Below are 18,613 nucleotides of genomic sequence, written 5' to 3' on the forward strand. Positions count from 1 at the left end.
GCAGGTTGATGACTCTGCTACTATTGAGAGTGAGAATTTGACAGACTATACCTAACGGGCTCACTTTATGAGCATTCGTGGAGCTGATGGTGCTCCAAAGTACTATAGGTTATCCAGGCTAATGCTTTCTGTTTTGACTCTACCGCACAACAGTGCTGAGTGTGAGCGTGTGTTCTGCTTGGTGAACAAGAATCCCAATCAGTTCAGGTCCTCCGTGTAGAATGAAACTCTGGGATCCATTTCTGTTCTGAAAACAAGAATCAGCAGTCCATGTTACATGAATAGTTTTCCTTCAAAATTTTTGAAGAAAGCTACTCATCTTCATCTCTCCTGTGCAATGTGTAATAGCAGAAAAGCTCATTTTTGTGTAGTGTGTAAACTGTTCCCAGTGTTAAGTGACAAAAAATGAACCCTCATCGGTAAGTAACTTGTGTAAGTACCTAGTTCAGAGTTCGAAAATAGTGATCTTAAAATGTAACGTACATTATATGTGTTAACATTATCTGTAATCTCTTTCTGTTTAGTCTTTTCATGCTATGTTTGAACACCTTGCAACGCATGCAACCGTTAAATTTTTTTGATTTGGGATCCTCTGGATTTCTGTTTTTGAAAGTTGGCAGTTATGCCATGAGCAGTATTCAAAATTTTCAGTCAGTTTTTGGATGTGTAGCTGGATAGCGTCAACTTACACAGATTGCTGTAAGGATTTTAGCTGAAATATCAAAAGAATAGTTAATTTTGGCTCAATCGTACGCTTGAAAATTGGTTGGACATTCACTTCATCATTAGAACTTAAAGAACCACAGTTTTAGTAAATCTGTGAAAGTGATAGCTCTTTCATGAAATGTCCACATTATTTCAAGTGCAGCTACAGAAAATTGTGTGTGTCATTGAAGGATGCAACCTTTTTATCATAATGTGTCACAATTACGCTTAACAGAAGCACTGCATTTTTTTAGTAGCCCATGCTGCCATTATTCCTTGTTTCCTCTTTTGCAGTGGCAGACAGTACGGCTGAAAAATTCGCCTGTTGCTGACTGGAAAGGATGCGTGGCAACTTTGGCGAAGCGTGGCACTCGCCACCTGGACATGAGGAAGATGCTGGTGCCGGCGGGCCGTGCTGACGAGTGGTGGGCGGCGTTCTGTGCCAACATAGGCCGCGTGCCCTGCCTGGAGTCAGTAGAGCTCTGCCGCTGCCCCGCAGCCGTCGTCGAGCGTGTGGCTCAGCAGTGCCCCCAGCTCACGACACTGTCCGCGCTGTCCATTAAGTGAGTGAACGGTCTATCTCCATTGGTCCTGAAGGTAGCATACTGATCTGGCTGCACCATTGGGTAAACTGGTTGATCTTCAAATATAAATGGCAGTGCCTCAAATGCTGTATCAGCTCCCAATAATTTGGGAAAAGCATGATTACAGTAATGTACAGTGTACTTCACTGTTTACATACTGACATGTTCGCAGCTTTTTCTCAGTAGCCAAATACGCTTGTGGATACCTAGTAAAGGTTTTAAAATATTTGTTTGTATTCTCTAGACTCACGTTAATATAGTCATTCTTTGTATGTACACTGATCCGCCAGAACATTATGACCCTCATACCTAACAGCTGGTACGTCCACCTTTGGCATGGATAACAATGGTGGTGATGTGTTGTGGCATGGAAGCAATGAGGCCCTGGTAGGTTGCTGGAGGGAGTTGGCACCACACACAAAACACACACACACACACACCACCACCACCACCACCACCACCACCACCACCCAATTCCTGTAAATTCTGGGGAGGGGAGCTCTGACGTCATGTTCAATCACATCCCAGATGTGTTTGATTACGTTCAGATCTCGCTGGTTTGGGGGGGGGGGGGACATCTCATCAATTGGTATTCACCACTGAGTTCCTCAAACCACTCCATTATGCTCCAGACCTTGTGATGTGGCACATTATTGTGTTGAAAAATGCCACAGCCATCGGGAAACGTGATCGTCATGAAGGTGTACATGGTCTGTAAGTAATGTATGATACTCCTTGGCTGTCATGGTGCCTTGCATGAGCTCCACTCGACCCGTGGATGCCACCGTGAATGTTCTCCATAGCCTGATGAAGCTGCCACCAGTTTGTCTCCATCTTGCAGTACAGGTGTCAAGAAGCAGTTTCCCTGGAAAATGAAGATATTGGGATCCGTCAGATCATGCAGCGATCTGTCACTGTGCCAGTGTCCAGTGCTGATGATCACATGCCTATTTCAGTCATAGTCACCGATGTCATGGTGTTAACATTGGCACATGTATAAATTGTCAGCTGCGAAGGCCCATCGTTTGGAGTGTGCGGTGCATTCTGTGCTCAGACACACTTGTACTCTGGCCAGCATTAAAGTCTGATGTCAGTTCTGTCACAGTTCTCCGCCTGTCCTGTTTTATCAGTCTGCTCAGTCTACAGTGTCTGAAATCTGTAATGACAGGTGGCTGTCCAACCCCACGACATCTGAACTTGGTTTCACTACGGTTTTGCCAGTGTTGAAGACACTCACCAAGATCTACTCCAACACCCGACAAGTCATATATACTTTCTGAAATGCTCATACCGAGCCTTCGAGCCATCGCAATCTGCCCTCAGTCAAGCTCAGATCAATTGCCCACCTTCCCCATTCTACAAACGGACAGCACACTCCCTGATACTGCATGCTCTGTGCATGTGTCTGGCCAGCAGTCATTCCTCGCCAGGTGACTCTGGTACTGCTTGGATGGGTTTATATCAGTATTAGGTTGGTGGTCATGATGATATGACTGCTCTGTGCGCGTGCGCGTGCGCCAGATCAGCACAAGTGCCAGATTATTGAAAGTGTATGAAATTTAGTTTCAGCATTTGGACTGTACTTTCTTTAATCCAAACATACATTCATTTTCATAGAAAACTTAGTCCTGAAGTGTGTACTGATACAGTAGTATCACTCACTATGAAATGTTGTTGAAATGATGATACTTGATGGTGGCATCGACTTTAGGAGCATTACATTGGTACTGCAAGTATCTAGTTGTTGCATGATTTACTCCAGAAAGGTATCTGCAGCTCCTATCTCCCATGTCCTCTTCTTGATTACTTTCCTCCACACTTCTGATTATTTTTTCAACTGTTAATGTGTGGTCTCAGTTTTCTTCATTCAGCCACTTAACATAGTCTTACTCATAAATTTCTCCTCTTCCTGGAAGCTTGTGAAACATCTTAATGTAGTGTTGGCAATTGATTCCACTGTGACCGGCCCATTGCTGCGCTCATTATTGGCTCCAGCTGTGCATAAGTGGATGGCCATACTTTTCCACAGCTCTTCATTATGGTAGAATTCTGCACTTTACCCCATGCTTCTGTTGCACATTCATTGTACAAGGAGACAGGAAGTGCATGTCTGTAATGACATTTTAATTGATTGCAAAATTTCTTCAGCTCATTCCTCACAGCTGGTATAAATGTGATGTGGAACCACTGAGAGAACATTTCTCTTTCTATCATCACTTTCTTATGTGCAGAATGTTGCATTGTTAGTATTTCTTTTGCTTTGTTGAAAACAGTGGATATTCAGATTTAGCAATCAACATGAGCAGTAGTTTATGACTGCCATTTGTGCTACAACATGCTAATAATATTACACTGTGTTTCTGTTGTTTGTACGTACGGGATTCCTCCTCGTTGTTGGCAGCTAATTGTTTTTTCAAGGAAACGTGTTATCAGAGAGGCCAGTTTCATCAGCCTTGTACAAGGCATCACCAGTTAAATCTTCTTCCTGTTTTATCTTCCTTACTTTCCTTACAAACTCTTCTGCATATTTTTTGCTAGTTGGGCAATTTTCCACAGGGACTTTTGGCTGCTTCATGCTGTGTTATTTTTTCTGGTTTGATATCAACCCAAACAAGTTATTGCTGCCAAATTGTGTAAGTGCAAATGCTTTTTCCTTTGTTTATGGGTCACTGACTGGAATTCATTTACTATTTTGTATGAATCATCTGTAAACAGCTGCATCCATTTATTCCTTCGCACTCTTTCACATTACCTTGCATTTTCCCAACTTATTATCTATTTGGGTTGTGCACTGTCACATAGCATCTTCTTTCTTTTTGATGTCATAAGTTGTTGCCCATCCAGTATTGTACTCTGCAGCTTTCTGCAGAGAACCTTGGTACAACTTACCTAAAATTTCGAGTTTCTACTTGAGGTATAGCGTAACATTTCTCTTTTTAGGAGCCGTGACACTGGTCTATAAAGACAGTCACAATTTTAAATACGTATAGCATTGTTTTAACATTATAATTAACTAAAAACATTGTTGTGTACAATAATTAACTGTCATGCATGCGAAATTTGCGGGGATGTAAGCCAGCTTACTGAGACGCAAGATTGCTGAGGGTCAGATTAGTGATAGTATAGTGTACTTCAAAATGCCTTCGAACTGAAGATGCTGCGTTAACTTCTTGCTCTTCACTGTTGACATAACAGTCATCCATAATAATGAAGATAAACAGCAAAAATGTGTGTATTTTAGATGAATTGTGTAGGAAATACAATCTCAGTGTGTCAGTAGGAAGAACAAAATTACTAGCTTTCGGATGTAAAATTATAGTTAATAGGCAGAGATGTATGAAAATGTTGCATTTTGGACATCTCAGATATGGCGTCAGCTACCAGTGTGTGTGGAGAAGGCCTGAGTTTCAGCACATAGGTGACACAATCCATAATCATTTGAAGAATGTAATATGTGAAGAGACCAGAAGGAAGTTGTACAAAGTAATGTAACTGACTATAAAATAATATGGAAGGATAGATTGCTACTAGTCATAGAATACATAGTGAGTGGCAAACAGACACCGTGGAGAAAGAGAGCAAGATATTGTTAGCTGTTAGACTAACAAGGGAACTGTCCAATCCAACATGTCTGCCATAAACTGTTTTTATACAGCAAGAATATGCTGATTGACAAACACTGTCAAAGCATTAGCTGCTAAGACATACTGCAACTGTATTTATGTATATTTCTTGTTGAAGTTTGCCAAATTTGTAGCTCACTAGGCGGCTGGCAAAATGTACACCGCTGCCATGGTGTGAACTTTAGTTTCCGTTGAAAGTTTCTCTGACACAATTGTTCAGTCACCATTCACTTGAATTTGCAGTTCATTCAATATCCATAATAATTACCAGTTGCCTTTGCAGTATCGCGTAAGTGTTAACAATGGGGATAAAACTGAATAAATTTTCTTTGTGATTTCTTAGTCTATGCTTCCTAATATCATCGTTCTTGTGCAGTTTCCAGAGTTTCACAGTAATGTGAAACCCTATTAATGTTTTCAACCTTGCGAAGATGAAAGAACAACAACATGGTGTGCATTCGAAATCACCTACTTTTCCTGAATACCTACCAGGTGTACCGGTATGAAATGAAATGTGTGTTTTTTTGTGAAAATGAAACTCTAATTTTGAATTGAAAAGTAAAAACATTTTACTCAAAGTACTGACCATTGCTTTCTATACATTTTGACCACCTTTCTGGCAATTGGTGGACACCATGCCAATAGAAATGTTCGTCTTTTGAAGCAAACCGATCAGACACCCAATTTTCGACTTCTTCATAGGAATCGAAGTGTTCCTCAGCCAGTGCGTGTCCCATTGATGAAAACAAATGGTAGTCGGAAGGGGCCAAGTCTGGTGAATACGGCGGTGGAGTAGCAACTCCCAGCCAAGTGTTTTGACTGTATTCTGAACCAGTTTTGCTTTGTGTCCAGGTGCATTGTCGTGTAAAAAAATTACTTTGCCATGTCTTCTGGCCCATTCTGGTCTTTTTTTGATCAATGCGTAGTTCAGATTGATCGTTTGTTGTCTGTAGTGATTAGTATTCGCAGTTTCACCGGGTTTTAGAAGCTCATGATACACCACACCTTTCTGATCCCACTAAACACAGAGCATTGTCTTCTCGCCGAATTGATCTGGTTTTGCAGTCGATGTTGATGGTTGTCCCGGATTAACCCATGATTTTTCCCGTTTTGGATTCATAAAATAAATCCATTTTTCATCGCCAGTAACAATTCGATGCAAAATTGATTTCTTTCATGTCTTTGAAGCAAAATTTGACAAATGGTTTTTCGGCTTTCCATCTGTCTTTCATTCAATTCTTGTGGCACCCATTTTCCACACCTTTGGATCTTTCCCATAGCTTTCAAACGGTCAGAAATTGTTTTCATTGATTTATTCAAGATGGCCGCGAGTGTAGAAGTGTGTAACTCTAATACGAGAAAAAGTTGCAGTTGTGTGCTAAAAAAGGGTGTTTGCGAGAATTGTAACATCGAAATAACAAATTTAAGAGAACGAGTTTCAGGTCTACAATTCTTAGTCAACACTTTAAGAAGCGAAATCACCACACTCAGGAATGAAAATCAGGAACTATGGTCGAAGAACAAATCAAGTGAGGTGGCACCTGACTTAGGGTACAAATCGTCCATGTGGAAAGAAGGGAGACACAAATGTAGAACTTTAGCTGGAAAAATAACAACGAACTTTGCAACAGCAGTTACATTTACGGATAAAAACAAATACGGTGTTATGCAGTCCAGTGACGGTGTTGAAGACAGTGTAAATGATCCAGACCATTCAAAAGACAATGCACTGAAAACGAATAATCACTCTGGGAAAAACTATGATAAACGGGGGACATCAGGTAAAAAGAACAGTGTGCTTTTTTTAACAGACAGCCATGGCAGGAATATATCTAGTATGTTTCGAGAAATAATTCGAGACATAGCAGTGACTAGTGTTGTTAAACCTGGAGCGGGAACTAAACACGTTTTAGACCATTGCATTCAAACAAAATCCACGCAAGAAGATGACTTCGTCGTATGCATAACGGGATCAAATGATGTTGTGAAAAATGAAGCAGATGTCTGTGTAACAGTGCTTCAGAACTTTCTAGAAAAAAATAAATCAGGGAATACAGTTGTTGCTACACTGCTTCATAGGCACGATCTAATCTATAGTTCGTGTGTTAATAAAGAAATTCGAAGAACAAATATTAAAATAAAGTAACTGTGCTCTGAATAAGCAAATTGTGCTGTGGTTGACGTAAGTAAACTGCAGTGTAACCTTCACGCCAGAAATGGCCACTACCTAAACTATGAAGGGAAAAAGTTTGTGTGCGAACGTGTCAATGAAATAATTAAAGAAAGACTAAAACGGACTAAAACAAACTACGAAAGTAGCGGTTTGAGTAATACCTGGAATGTACGTCATTTTTTAGTATAAAAGTCAGTGAATCGGTGGGTAATAAACCTCCTGTACTTGAACTAGATGCTAAAAGCGACATTCGAATGAGAGATTGTTCACAAACAATAAACATAAATCTGTTACTGTGATGCAAACGAACATTCGCTACATTAGGAACAAAGTATTACAATTAGAACATTTTTGCAGTATTGAAAACGTGGATGTTGTTTGTATCTCAGAACATTGGCTGACAGAAGATCAAGTACAATATTTTGTTTCTCAAGGGTATGCTGTTGGAGACATTATGTGTAGAAGTGAAAGAAAGAGTGGAGGTGTCCTAATATTTGTTAAAGATAGTATAATGCTCACCAAAATAGATGTTAGCTGTTATTGTGCAGAACTAGACGGAGATTTTAGCTGTATAAGACTAAACACAGAGAATACTATAATTGTTAGCTTATATAGATCACCAGGAGGAGATGTAAATACATTTTTCGAAAGGTTTGAGGTGCTTATGAGAAAAATACTAAAATAAAACTAATTATCTGTGGCGATTTCAATATTGGAATGGCCAACAGTGATGAACATGTCACTAGAACACTTTTTGATATCTTAAGATCACTAAATTTACAATGTACAAATTACACACCAACATGGGATAATGCGTCCTTAGATAATATTATAGTAAATTTTTCTAGAGATATGTATGATGTCAGACTTGCCAGTGGAGCCCTAGCTGATCATCAACCATTGATTTTAACATTCTGCTGTGATCAGTTGCCTAAATCAGACAAATCAGTCAGAATCAAGTCCAATGCCACATGGGTAAAAGGACAGAAAGATGAATATATTAATTTATTTATTGACAGAATATCTGATGTTAACTGGGACTTTGTATACAACACACAACCTGAGAAAGGAGCTGGTGAAATGCTGTTTAAAAACTTCCTGAAAATACTCACAGAGTTATGGTACTCCTGCTCACCATTAATCAAAAGTAGCCCTAAGCATAAACAGAAAAACAAACAGCTAAAATGGTATACAGATGAGCTAGCTCTCACTAGGGAGGAGATGCTCAGACTGTACAGAATATATAAAAATTCTTGTAAAGAAGGACCTGAGCTAGATAATACTTCTTATAGAGCTTATCTAAAATGTATAAAAAATCTACAAAGACAAACTGTCCTTGGCCAAAAAACAGGCATGTGAACATTACATTGAAAGTGCTCCCAACAAATGTAAAGCAGCATGGGATATCATCAACCAATTTAATTTACAAACCCTTACACAAGATGCAGTGCTGGTCCCAGAAGAAGTAAATAATTACTTCCTAACCTCAGTGAGTGAGCTGTAAAACAAAATCAAGCAAAATGGCACTTGTGCACTACATCATCTTGGTGCTGTGTCCCATAGGAGGTATACTTTCCACTGGAATGTTGTCACCCCAGAGGATATTGTAAAAGCTGTGGCAAGTTTCACCTACTCCAAAAGTATGGAATGTTACTGGTTTTCTGACTATGCAGTGAAAAAAATAATTCACTTTATCTGTCAACCTCTTTCTTTCATTTTTAATATGTGTTTAGAATCTGGAGTTTTCCCAGATGCACTCAAAACTGCTAAAGTTATACCAGTCTTTAAAAAGGGAGATAAGCATCTGCCCCAAAACTATCGACCAGTTTCTATTGTCCCAATTTTCTCTAAAGTTTTTGAATATCTAGTGTACAGTCAACTAAATAACTATTTTGAAAAGCATGATCTCCTCTCCAACAGACAGTTTGCATATCAACAGGGTAAAAATACCACTACTGCTGTCACTGAAGTTGTTAACCAGGTGTTAACTGCATTCGAAAATAAGGATCTAGTATCAGTTGTACTTTGTGATCTTAGCAAAGCTTTCGACTGCATACCATCTAACACCCTACTTGCAAAACTGAAATTTTATGGCATACACAAACCATCTTTAGATGTAATCGAATCATACGTAAGTAACAGGACACAGTTTGTATCAATTAAACATGGATGCTCTTCGCTGAAGGAAGTTCGGACTGGAGTGCCTCAGGGCTCGGTCCTAGGTCCTTTTCTGTTCATCATTGCAATTAATGACTTACCTTACCATGTAGGAGCAAATTCAGTTGTGTGTTATGCAGATGACACAACATTGCTCAATACACACTATGATGCAACAGAACTGCATCAGGCAACACAGGAAAAACTAGAACTAGTAATGAATTGGTTTTGTTCTAATGAACTCCTATGTAATCCTGATACAACACGAGAACTAATTCTGGTTTTAACGACAGCTGTTGAAAGCAAGTCAGTCAAATTGTTAGGACTCCACATTGATTCAAAATTAAACTGGGAGGAACACATTAGCCATATCTGCAAGAGAATAGCAAGAGTGTGTTATCTCATCTGGAGACTGACAGATGTTGTCACTGATGAGTATCTAAAGGTGGTATATTTTGGCCTGTTTCAGTCACACATTTCCTACGGCATATTGTTATGGGCACATTCTTGCTTTGTCAGTGAAATTCTGAAAATTAAAAAAAAAAGTAATTAGAATAATGAGCAAAGTTAAGCCCAAGGAACACTGCCACCCCCTCTTTATCAAGCACATGATATTAACTGTTGTGAATGTATACATCTACACAGCACTGCTTTATGTCAAAAGCAACTTAAATGAGTTAGAGACCAGAGAGATCATACATCCCCACAACACCAGAGGCAAACAGGACTTCGACGTACCAAGACACAGACTCACAATGACTGCAAACTCTCACAAAATAATGAGTTTAAAACTCTTCAATAAACTTCCAGCATCTGCTCGGTCACTGACCAGTAATATTTTCAAACGTAAGATTTATGACTGGTTACTCAAACACCCATTTTATAAGATAACAGAATATTTTGAAATAATCATTGACATTAGTATATAAGAATATTCCTAAAAGAAAAGGAATTAAATTGTAAAAACTTTATTGTAAAGTTATTGTTAATTGTATATTTAATGTTCAGACCTATTCCGCTGTATGTAGTCAGTGGTGAATAAACTGAATACTGAACATTTAGCATTGCTGCCATTTGCTTCTGACTCAAAGTATCATCTTCATCCAATATTGCTTGCAATTCGGCATCTTCGAACTTTTTTGGTGGTCTTCCACGTTCTTCATTTCTTACATCAAAATCATTATTTCTGAACCGTTGAAACCATCTTTTGCATTTTACTTCTGATAGAGCATGATCACCATACGCCTCGACAAGCATTCAATGTGACCCTGCAGCACTTTTTTTTCAAATGAAAACACAAAATTAATGCTTTCCGCAAATCGTCTCTTTCTGGTACAAAATTCGACAATGTTAACACAATGAAAACATATGATGTTGTTTGTTCCATGACTTGATGCGTACTAAATATCTTTTGACAGGTGTCATACCAACCAAACAAAAAAAAAATTAAGGCTTGTTCGTAACCAATGTTCCCTATCAACACATTAGTATCTTAACGCTCATTTCATACCGGTACACCTGGTATGTGTGTGTTATTTATTAGTTAATTTCTTGCACACTCAGTCCAATGATGTCAACATTTTGTTAGAAATTTTGGAAGTGTTAGAAGAAACAGGAATAACTCTGTTGGTTCTGTGAATTGTGGTTCGAACGATGATTGTTGTGATAATTAAATTCCACAAAAGAAATAAGAGTATTTTCCAAGCCCAAAGAAAACATGTATAAGTAACAGCTTTCATGGAGAAAGAAATGCTGTAAATATTTTGATTAACCAAAGGAGGGACAAAATGCTTAAATTGGAACAGTGTACAAAGCCTGTTTCATTTCGTAAAATGTGAATTTCATAAATGGCAAAACGGTTTATGGTACTCTGAATTACAATGAAGATAATATTACTGATTTCTCAATGTGGTTGAATAGATTTAGGAAATTATAGAAAAAGAAAGTCACAAAATTATGAAGGGCACCTCAAGTAAACTTCTATAGAGATGGCATTAATAGGTACACTATGTGATCAAAAGTATCCGAACACCTCCAAAAACAAACATTTTTCATGTCAGGTGCATTGGGCTGCCACCTACTGCCACATACTTCATATCAGTGACCTCAGGAGTCATTAGACATTGTGAGAGAGCAGAATGGGGCGCTCCGCGGAACTCACTGACTTTGAACATTGTCTGGTGATTGGGTCTCACTTGTGTTATAAATCTGTACATGAGATTTCCTAAACATCCCTACGTCCACTGTTTCCGATGTGATAGTGAAGTGGAAACCTGAAGGGACACGTACATCACAAAAGCGTACAGGCCGACCTTGCCTGTTGACAGAGACCGTCGACAGGTGAAGAGGGTCGTAATGTGTAATAGGCAGACATTTATCCAGACCATCACACAGGATTTACTGCAAGTACTATGACAGTTAGGCGGGAGGTGAGAAAATTTGGATTTCATGGTTGCGCGGCTGCTCATAAGCCACACATCACACTGGTAAATGCCAAATGACACCTCACTTGGTGTAAGAAGCGTAAACATTGGACGATTGAACAGTGGAGAAATGTCGCGTGGAGTGACGAATCACGGTACACAATGTGGTGATCCGATGGCAGGGAATATGGGTAAGGCGAATGCCCAGTGAACACCATCTGCCAGTGTGTGTAGTGCCAACAATAAAATTTGGAGGCCTTGGTGTTGTGGTGTGGTCATGTTTTCCATGTAGGGGGTTTGCACCCCTTGTTGTCTTGCATGGCACTATCACAGCACAGGCTACATTGATGTTTTAAGTGCCTTCTTGCTTCTCGCTGTTGAAGAGCAATTTGGGGATGGCGATTGCATCTTTCAACACGTTCCAACACCTGTTCGCAACACACGGCCTGTGGCAGAGTGGTTACACGACAGTAATGGACTGGTCTGCACAAAGCCCTGACCTGAATCTTTGGGATGTTTTGGAACGCCGACTTCGTACCTGACCTCACCAACAGACATCGATACCTCTCCTCAGTGCAGCCCTCTGTGATGACTGGGCTGCCATTCCCCAAGAAACCTTCCAGCACCTGATTGAATGTATGCCTACAAGAGTGGAAGCTGTCATCAAGGCTGAATGTATGTCTGCAAGAGTGGAAGCTGTCATCAAGGCTAAGGGTGGGCCAACACCATACTGAATTCCAGCATTACCAATGGAGGGTGCCATGAACTTTTTTAAGTCATTTTCAGCCAGATGTCTGGATACTTTTGATCACATAGTGCAGAGAAATTTGTAGTGGAAGTAAAGAGGAAACTTCTTTTCTCCCCTAAAATCCTGTGTGTAAAGCCAGTCAGTCCGGTTTCATGAATGAACAATTTGCATACCGCACCTTATCATTTAGAGTGAAAAAAAGAAAAAAAAGTAAGTTGTGCGGTTGATAATGCTATGACACATTAGTAATATAATAATGCCAGTGATTCCTATCAGTGGATTACTGTTTCCATAGTTTTATTTCTTTCTTCAGGAATATCAGGGCATATTAGGATTAAAAATTTACAAAAAAAGACTGTTTATTTGCAGAAGTCTTGTGATTGACATAGTAAAATTTCGAAAAATGGAAGACGGCAGTTTTAAGTATTCCATTTCAAATGTCTGCTTACCATTTGCAGAAAATAATTCTTTGCTTTTGTTAGACTCTTGGCCTGGACATTACGACACCCGTTTAGGACGATGACAAGAAGACTGTTAATGTAAGTCAGATTCCACCCAGAACTAATGGTGCGTGATTCAGCCTCTCGATGAGAAAAATTATGACAGTGTAAAGCATTTTTCAAAAAATTGCAGGGAGGGCACTATAATTTCCGATACCTCTGTAACATTTCAGATTTATTAGTGGAACAGTATTGTTAAACTTCAGGCATATCTGCATTGTCAGTTTGCATCACCACATATTACGAAATGTGTTAAGTACGCCCAGCACACAGCACAACTGCAAAACAACAGCCATGAGCATTTCCTACTCAATTTCAGTTCTGTCTAAATAAAACTAGTAACTTCTGAGTGCCCAAATGCATTAATTTTGTCGGGTGTAAGCAGAATGTTTTCCTCATCTAGTACACACATCACATGTTTGTGGTGACTACAGGGAATAAACGAGGACTGTTTCATTGTTAGCAAAATAGACATTATTTAAAAATTATAAGCAATGTGCTACAGGAATTGTTATGAAATATTTTATGTCAACAAATTGAAGTCCCAATTGATGTATGTAATGTACCATCATACACAGCCTTCATTTTCTTTCTTCTGCTAGTGACTTGTGTAATGATTGCATCTTCAACAGTTGTCGATATGAACTGCAAATTATTTAGAAAACAATTTGAGATGCATTTGGTATGGTTTAAGTGCTTAAAATTCACTTATGTGTGCACGTTGGACTTTGCACTACATGGCGCTACGTCATCTTGTCACCGCTGCCTTTGCTTATTCATTGATCCATGCGCTAGGGCTGTACAGCTTTGGTTCTTCATGCAGAAAAGTAGAGAAACTATAACACCTTTTTTTTTTCTTCCCCAGTGTATGTTAGCAGTAATAATACGGACTGCATTTCCTTTGGTGTATTCTTCCTGCATCAAAAACTTCAGGGTAGGTTTTGACGTGTCCAATTGGACCATTCCCTTTTAAGTCTTTCCTCAGACATAGACAAAACAGAATTTTTGTTTTGTTATGCCCATATGTGGAGGAGGATTTAGTTCAATAGCCAGTAATATTTAGGAGTTGTGTCTGACAGTCAATGCCTCATCTATATGACGAGTAGCAGTCTATAGTTTTCATATTGTTACTATTCCATCTTGTATTTTCCATTGGTTCACTATAAAAGCAAACAGCTGTAGCAGGAAGAGAAGTACACAAAACAACGAAAAGAGCATACGGAGTACTGAGGGAATTGAGATAAACTCGCCTACAGTCCCATGGCTGAAAAAGCACAGTAACAGTACCTCAGTGATCTCTGGAGTAAAATGAATGAAAATGGAATAGGAGAGGGAAATGTAGCTGGTATAAAGAAAACTGAAACATAAATTTTCAAATGTTTTAAACTATTGTCAAAAATGTGGACATATGCCAGAGAAATAAAAATACTAGTGTTGTATCCTGTATTTAGGAACCAGAAAATGAGCGTCATTTTAGTCGAAATTCGTGCCTGTTTTTTGGCAAAACCTAATGTTTATCCCATGCCTTATTCTAACAGTAGCATGAACAAATCATTTTGCACATGACCAGAGAGACAGTCCCTTTAATTATAAAATACTCCAGGTTGTATGTGCCCCAGGGCAAATGGGAAATCCTGGGAAAACCCAGTAATTTTTTCATCTGGGGAAAACCTAGGAATTTTTTAGAAGTCGGTGAATTTTTCATTGTCTTAGTTTCTACTTAAATTTTTGTTATTTCTATTTGTTAAAACTGATAGTCTTACAAAGAATCTTACTTTAGCCCACTACTGCAGTATAATACTGCAGCAAGAAAACACGAACGAGAGAATAAGAGTAAAACAAATTTTTATTTCCAAAGAAAATGTGCCATTTACAATGAAACAAACTGTGCACACAAGCATCTGCTGACAGTGAAAAGGCTTTGGGATGAAGACTGTGCAATACTTTGTAACAACAAACTGCTTTCGATGAGTCTTGTGTGTCACTTGTTTACATGTATAACAGGTTGCAGGAATATAGTGCGATTGTTTGAGAAGTGTTAGTTCCAAAGTAAATTTCCTTTTATGCGAGATAAATTATGTTACGTGTGAGAATGTGCGATTAATTTCTTAAATCCCGTGGGGACCAGCTGCTTAGAAAAATTTTGATCCCAGAAGACCAGCCATTTGTGCCATTATTTAAAACATAACCGACATATTTGTGTTTTATAGATCTTAAAGGGTAACATGCTAAAAAAGACCACGCTTCAATGTTATTTTCATATTTATTTTAGTTCTTTCATAGATTATTGAGCAGTTTCCCACGTAATTATTTTTTCTATAGAAAAGTCGAAGTGCTTGTCAGAACAGCTGTTCAGCTAAGTAACCCACAAAATGTACGGTGCATGGCAGCTGAAATTTTTAATTGTGCCTGTCAGAAATATTTAGCTGCTGCAATTTGAGCTGTGCTCTAAGGCTCCTGCCTACCACACCCTCAGAAAAAAACAGCAAAAAGTTTTGACATCCAGTATTACAGGTGAAAGCTTAGCCTGTCATGCAGCTGTAATGAATGTATATTAATTCAAACTATCAACTTCTTGTATTTGTTGTTCCCAAGCAGTGATGTCACAATTGGATGACTAAATCGCAAGTCCTATGCTCAGAATATCTGCTGTTAATGGCTGGCGAATCATTGTCGTATTGATACTTTCATAACACGAAAACATGACGTGCACGTGCTGCTGCGCATCAAAGATCATTGCAAAGTATGTTGTGTTTTTGCTGGGTTTCATTTCCTAAAGTGCCAGGACGTTCTATGATGGTATATAGTACCGTTAACATTCGAAGGATTTGCAAGTTCTACAGCTCCAAGGGAAAGTATATTGTCGCATAGTTCGGAAAAAGTGTATTTTCACCTGGGAAAAGTGTATTTTTAATCAGGGAAATCTGGGAAAAATCCAGAATAGATACAGTGTGAAGAATTTGACAGAGTGCTGAAAGACTTAAGTTGAAACAAGGCCCCGGGAGTAGACAACATTCCAATAGAACTACTGCTAGCCTTAGGAGAGCCAGCCCCGATAAAACTATACCATCTGGTGAGCAAGATGTATGAGACATGTGAAATACCCTCAGATTTCAAGAAGAATATAATAATACCAATACCAAAGAATGCAGGTGGTGACAGGTGTCATGGCTGCAAAATACTAACACAAATTCTTTACAGATGAATGGAAAAACTGGTGGAAGGCGACCTCAGGGAAGATCAGTTTGGATTCCTTAAAAATGTAGGAACACATGAGACAATACTTCTTATATCAACATCTTACAAGATAGGCTAAGGAAAGGCAAAACTGTGTTTCTAGCATTTGTAGAGAAAGCTTTCGATAATGTTGACTGGAATACTCTCTGTCTGACCATTGTAGGCTTTGCAACACTGGCAAGGTATTCTGTAGACTCCAATCCCATATCATCCTTTGCTGAACTGAGATCCCAAGTTTTTGTAGGAGGGTGGAAGATTACTTTGACATAATGTTTCCTTAATATTTGGCCCAATTTTGACAAAATACTGCCGACTTACGTGAGGAACACTCCAGACGTGAATCTCACCTTTTCCTACTGATCTTGTGGATGGTTAACGTTTCTTCCTCCTGAAAGCTATACTGATCTGTTGTGGAGAATATCCATTATCTTCGAACAGTGATTGTAGGTTTTCTAGCCTCTTTGCAAGGTTGTCTCCATCAGACACAACATATGCCCACTGCACCAATGTTCGAAGGAAACATGTAGTTTGTGATGATGGGTGATGGCAGCTAGGTACTTCCAAATACATGTGTGGGCCTATGGTAAAAGGAATTTCCCAATAGTCCATCCACTTTATGACTGACAAAGACAGCTACCCTTCTCCACTTCCATTTTAAATTTGATATTCTCATGGATAGAATTCATGTACTTCGAAAATTGTGAAAGTTCTTCTTCACTGTTGTGCCAGACTGCACTACAAAAGTATGATCCACATATTTTCAGAATACTTTAAGTTCTGCTGAATCAGGTGGTCTCCCCTCAAAGTCTTCCATAAAGTTTCCGATATTTCATCGAAAGTAGGCTGAATATTAAGTTAACATCATGTCAGAGTAATCTTCTGCCTTAATACAAAGACTTGTACTCTTCTCAGTTCAGCAAACAGTGATCTGGGATTGCAGAAAGAAGGCTGGAGCCTACAGAATACTGTGCCAGTGTGGCAAAGCTTACATTGGTCAAACAGTGCGTGAAAGATGAATCGGACACGACCGCCACACTCATCGTTCACAGCCCATTTAAGTCGGCATGCTGGACATTGTATCTCCATGGGACATTCCATGGATTATTCTGCCATGGAAACTTTGACCTTGACAAGATCCTTCTGGGATTCAATTATTTAGGAATTAGTGGAAGTATGTTTAGCACAAGGTCTTATTAACTGTGATGGCATCTTTCAGCTTGATAAGGCATGGGACCCAGTGATTTCTTTGATTTCTTCAGAAAGAAAACACCTCCAGCGACATTTAATTTTGCCACTGAATTTCAACTCAGTGAGTGCATATTCTGACCGGGAGCGCACGTGTAATATCTCATTGTGCATGTGCCTGTGCTCCATAGATAGAGCAATATTCGAAGAGGATGCAAAATTCGACAGAGGTTGCTCATGTAGTAGCTGCCTTTGCGCATGCGCCTTCACGCCAATTTTTGGTATACATTTAGCGATGCGAACTAGCAATCTACAGCACGAACACCTGAAGAAGGCTGAATTTGTTCTCAGCCAAAATAACATGGCATGAGGTCGACGTTATCCAGCTGCAATCCCGAAATTTCGTAGAGTACTCTTTATGATGGGAAAATTTTAAGAATCACACTCCAATATCGATTCTAGAGATGCGGTTCTATTTGCCAGACTGCAACTTCCACCATCTATTTTTGCTCCCTGGTAAGTGCACAACTGTTTTTGAATCATGGTTCTGTTTTCAAATTACGTCTTGCTGTTAAAAGTTTTGCATAATGTGGATGGAATAATTTTTTATGCAGGGAAGCAGAAGCAGAAATATTAGGCTGAGTGTGAAATTGTCTGACTATTAATATTTAACTGAAGAGAATCAGCCATTGGGCTGACTAAATCAGGAATCGGAATAGTTGATTTGCAGATGCAGTGTTTGACTGGTCTAGCAAAAATGTTTCAGCCCTTAATATGTAAACATAACAATGAAGAATTTTGAAGAATTTTTTCCAATATTCCGTTTTTAACTTCTGGAAGTTGAGTAGCATGTAAACATAATCTGATTAACTTTTGAACTGTAGCTAGCAGGCAAATATACTCCTTTCTTTGTCCCGAGATGCTTGCTCCCACAGCTGACTCTTACATTGTATTGCATGGCATGTGGGGATACCACCCACAAATTGTTGCACAGACCATCAAGCACACCAGAACATTGTTGCACTCGTTCGTATAAAGTCAAACCTCAATATAACAAATTTCATGGGGCCATGAAAATTAAATTGTTGTACCAGGGCTCTTGTTATAATGAGGTTTTGTTATCATGACTCGGAGCAAAGAGTCATGTTTTCGTGGATGATTAGTACATTACTGTAGTACTTTTCTGATGGAAAAATAACATTAAAAGACAAATAATGAAACACATTTTGTTCACTTCTTTTACTAATACTGTACCTGTAGAATATCTTACTTTCGTGT

At 39.0% G+C, this 18,613-nt stretch overlaps 1 protein-coding gene across 3 annotated transcripts in view; it reads left to right on the top strand.

The window, feature by feature from the left end:
* The window catches only part of LOC124717381, a 184,658-nt gene that overhangs the window by 136,168 nt on the left and 29,877 nt on the right, over window positions 1-18,613 (top strand). For all 3 annotated transcript variants that reach the window (XM_047244225.1, XM_047244227.1, XM_047244226.1), the window contains one exon: window positions 1,000-1,268. In XM_047244225.1, the coding sequence (XP_047100181.1) occupies window positions 1,000-1,268 (269 nt within the window). The remainder of the gene's footprint in view (window positions 1-999; window positions 1,269-18,613) is intronic.

This window comes from Schistocerca piceifrons, chromosome 9 (genome assembly GCF_021461385.2).
Source record: "Schistocerca piceifrons isolate TAMUIC-IGC-003096 chromosome 9, iqSchPice1.1, whole genome shotgun sequence".
Taxonomy (NCBI): domain Eukaryota; kingdom Metazoa; phylum Arthropoda; class Insecta; order Orthoptera; family Acrididae; genus Schistocerca; species Schistocerca piceifrons.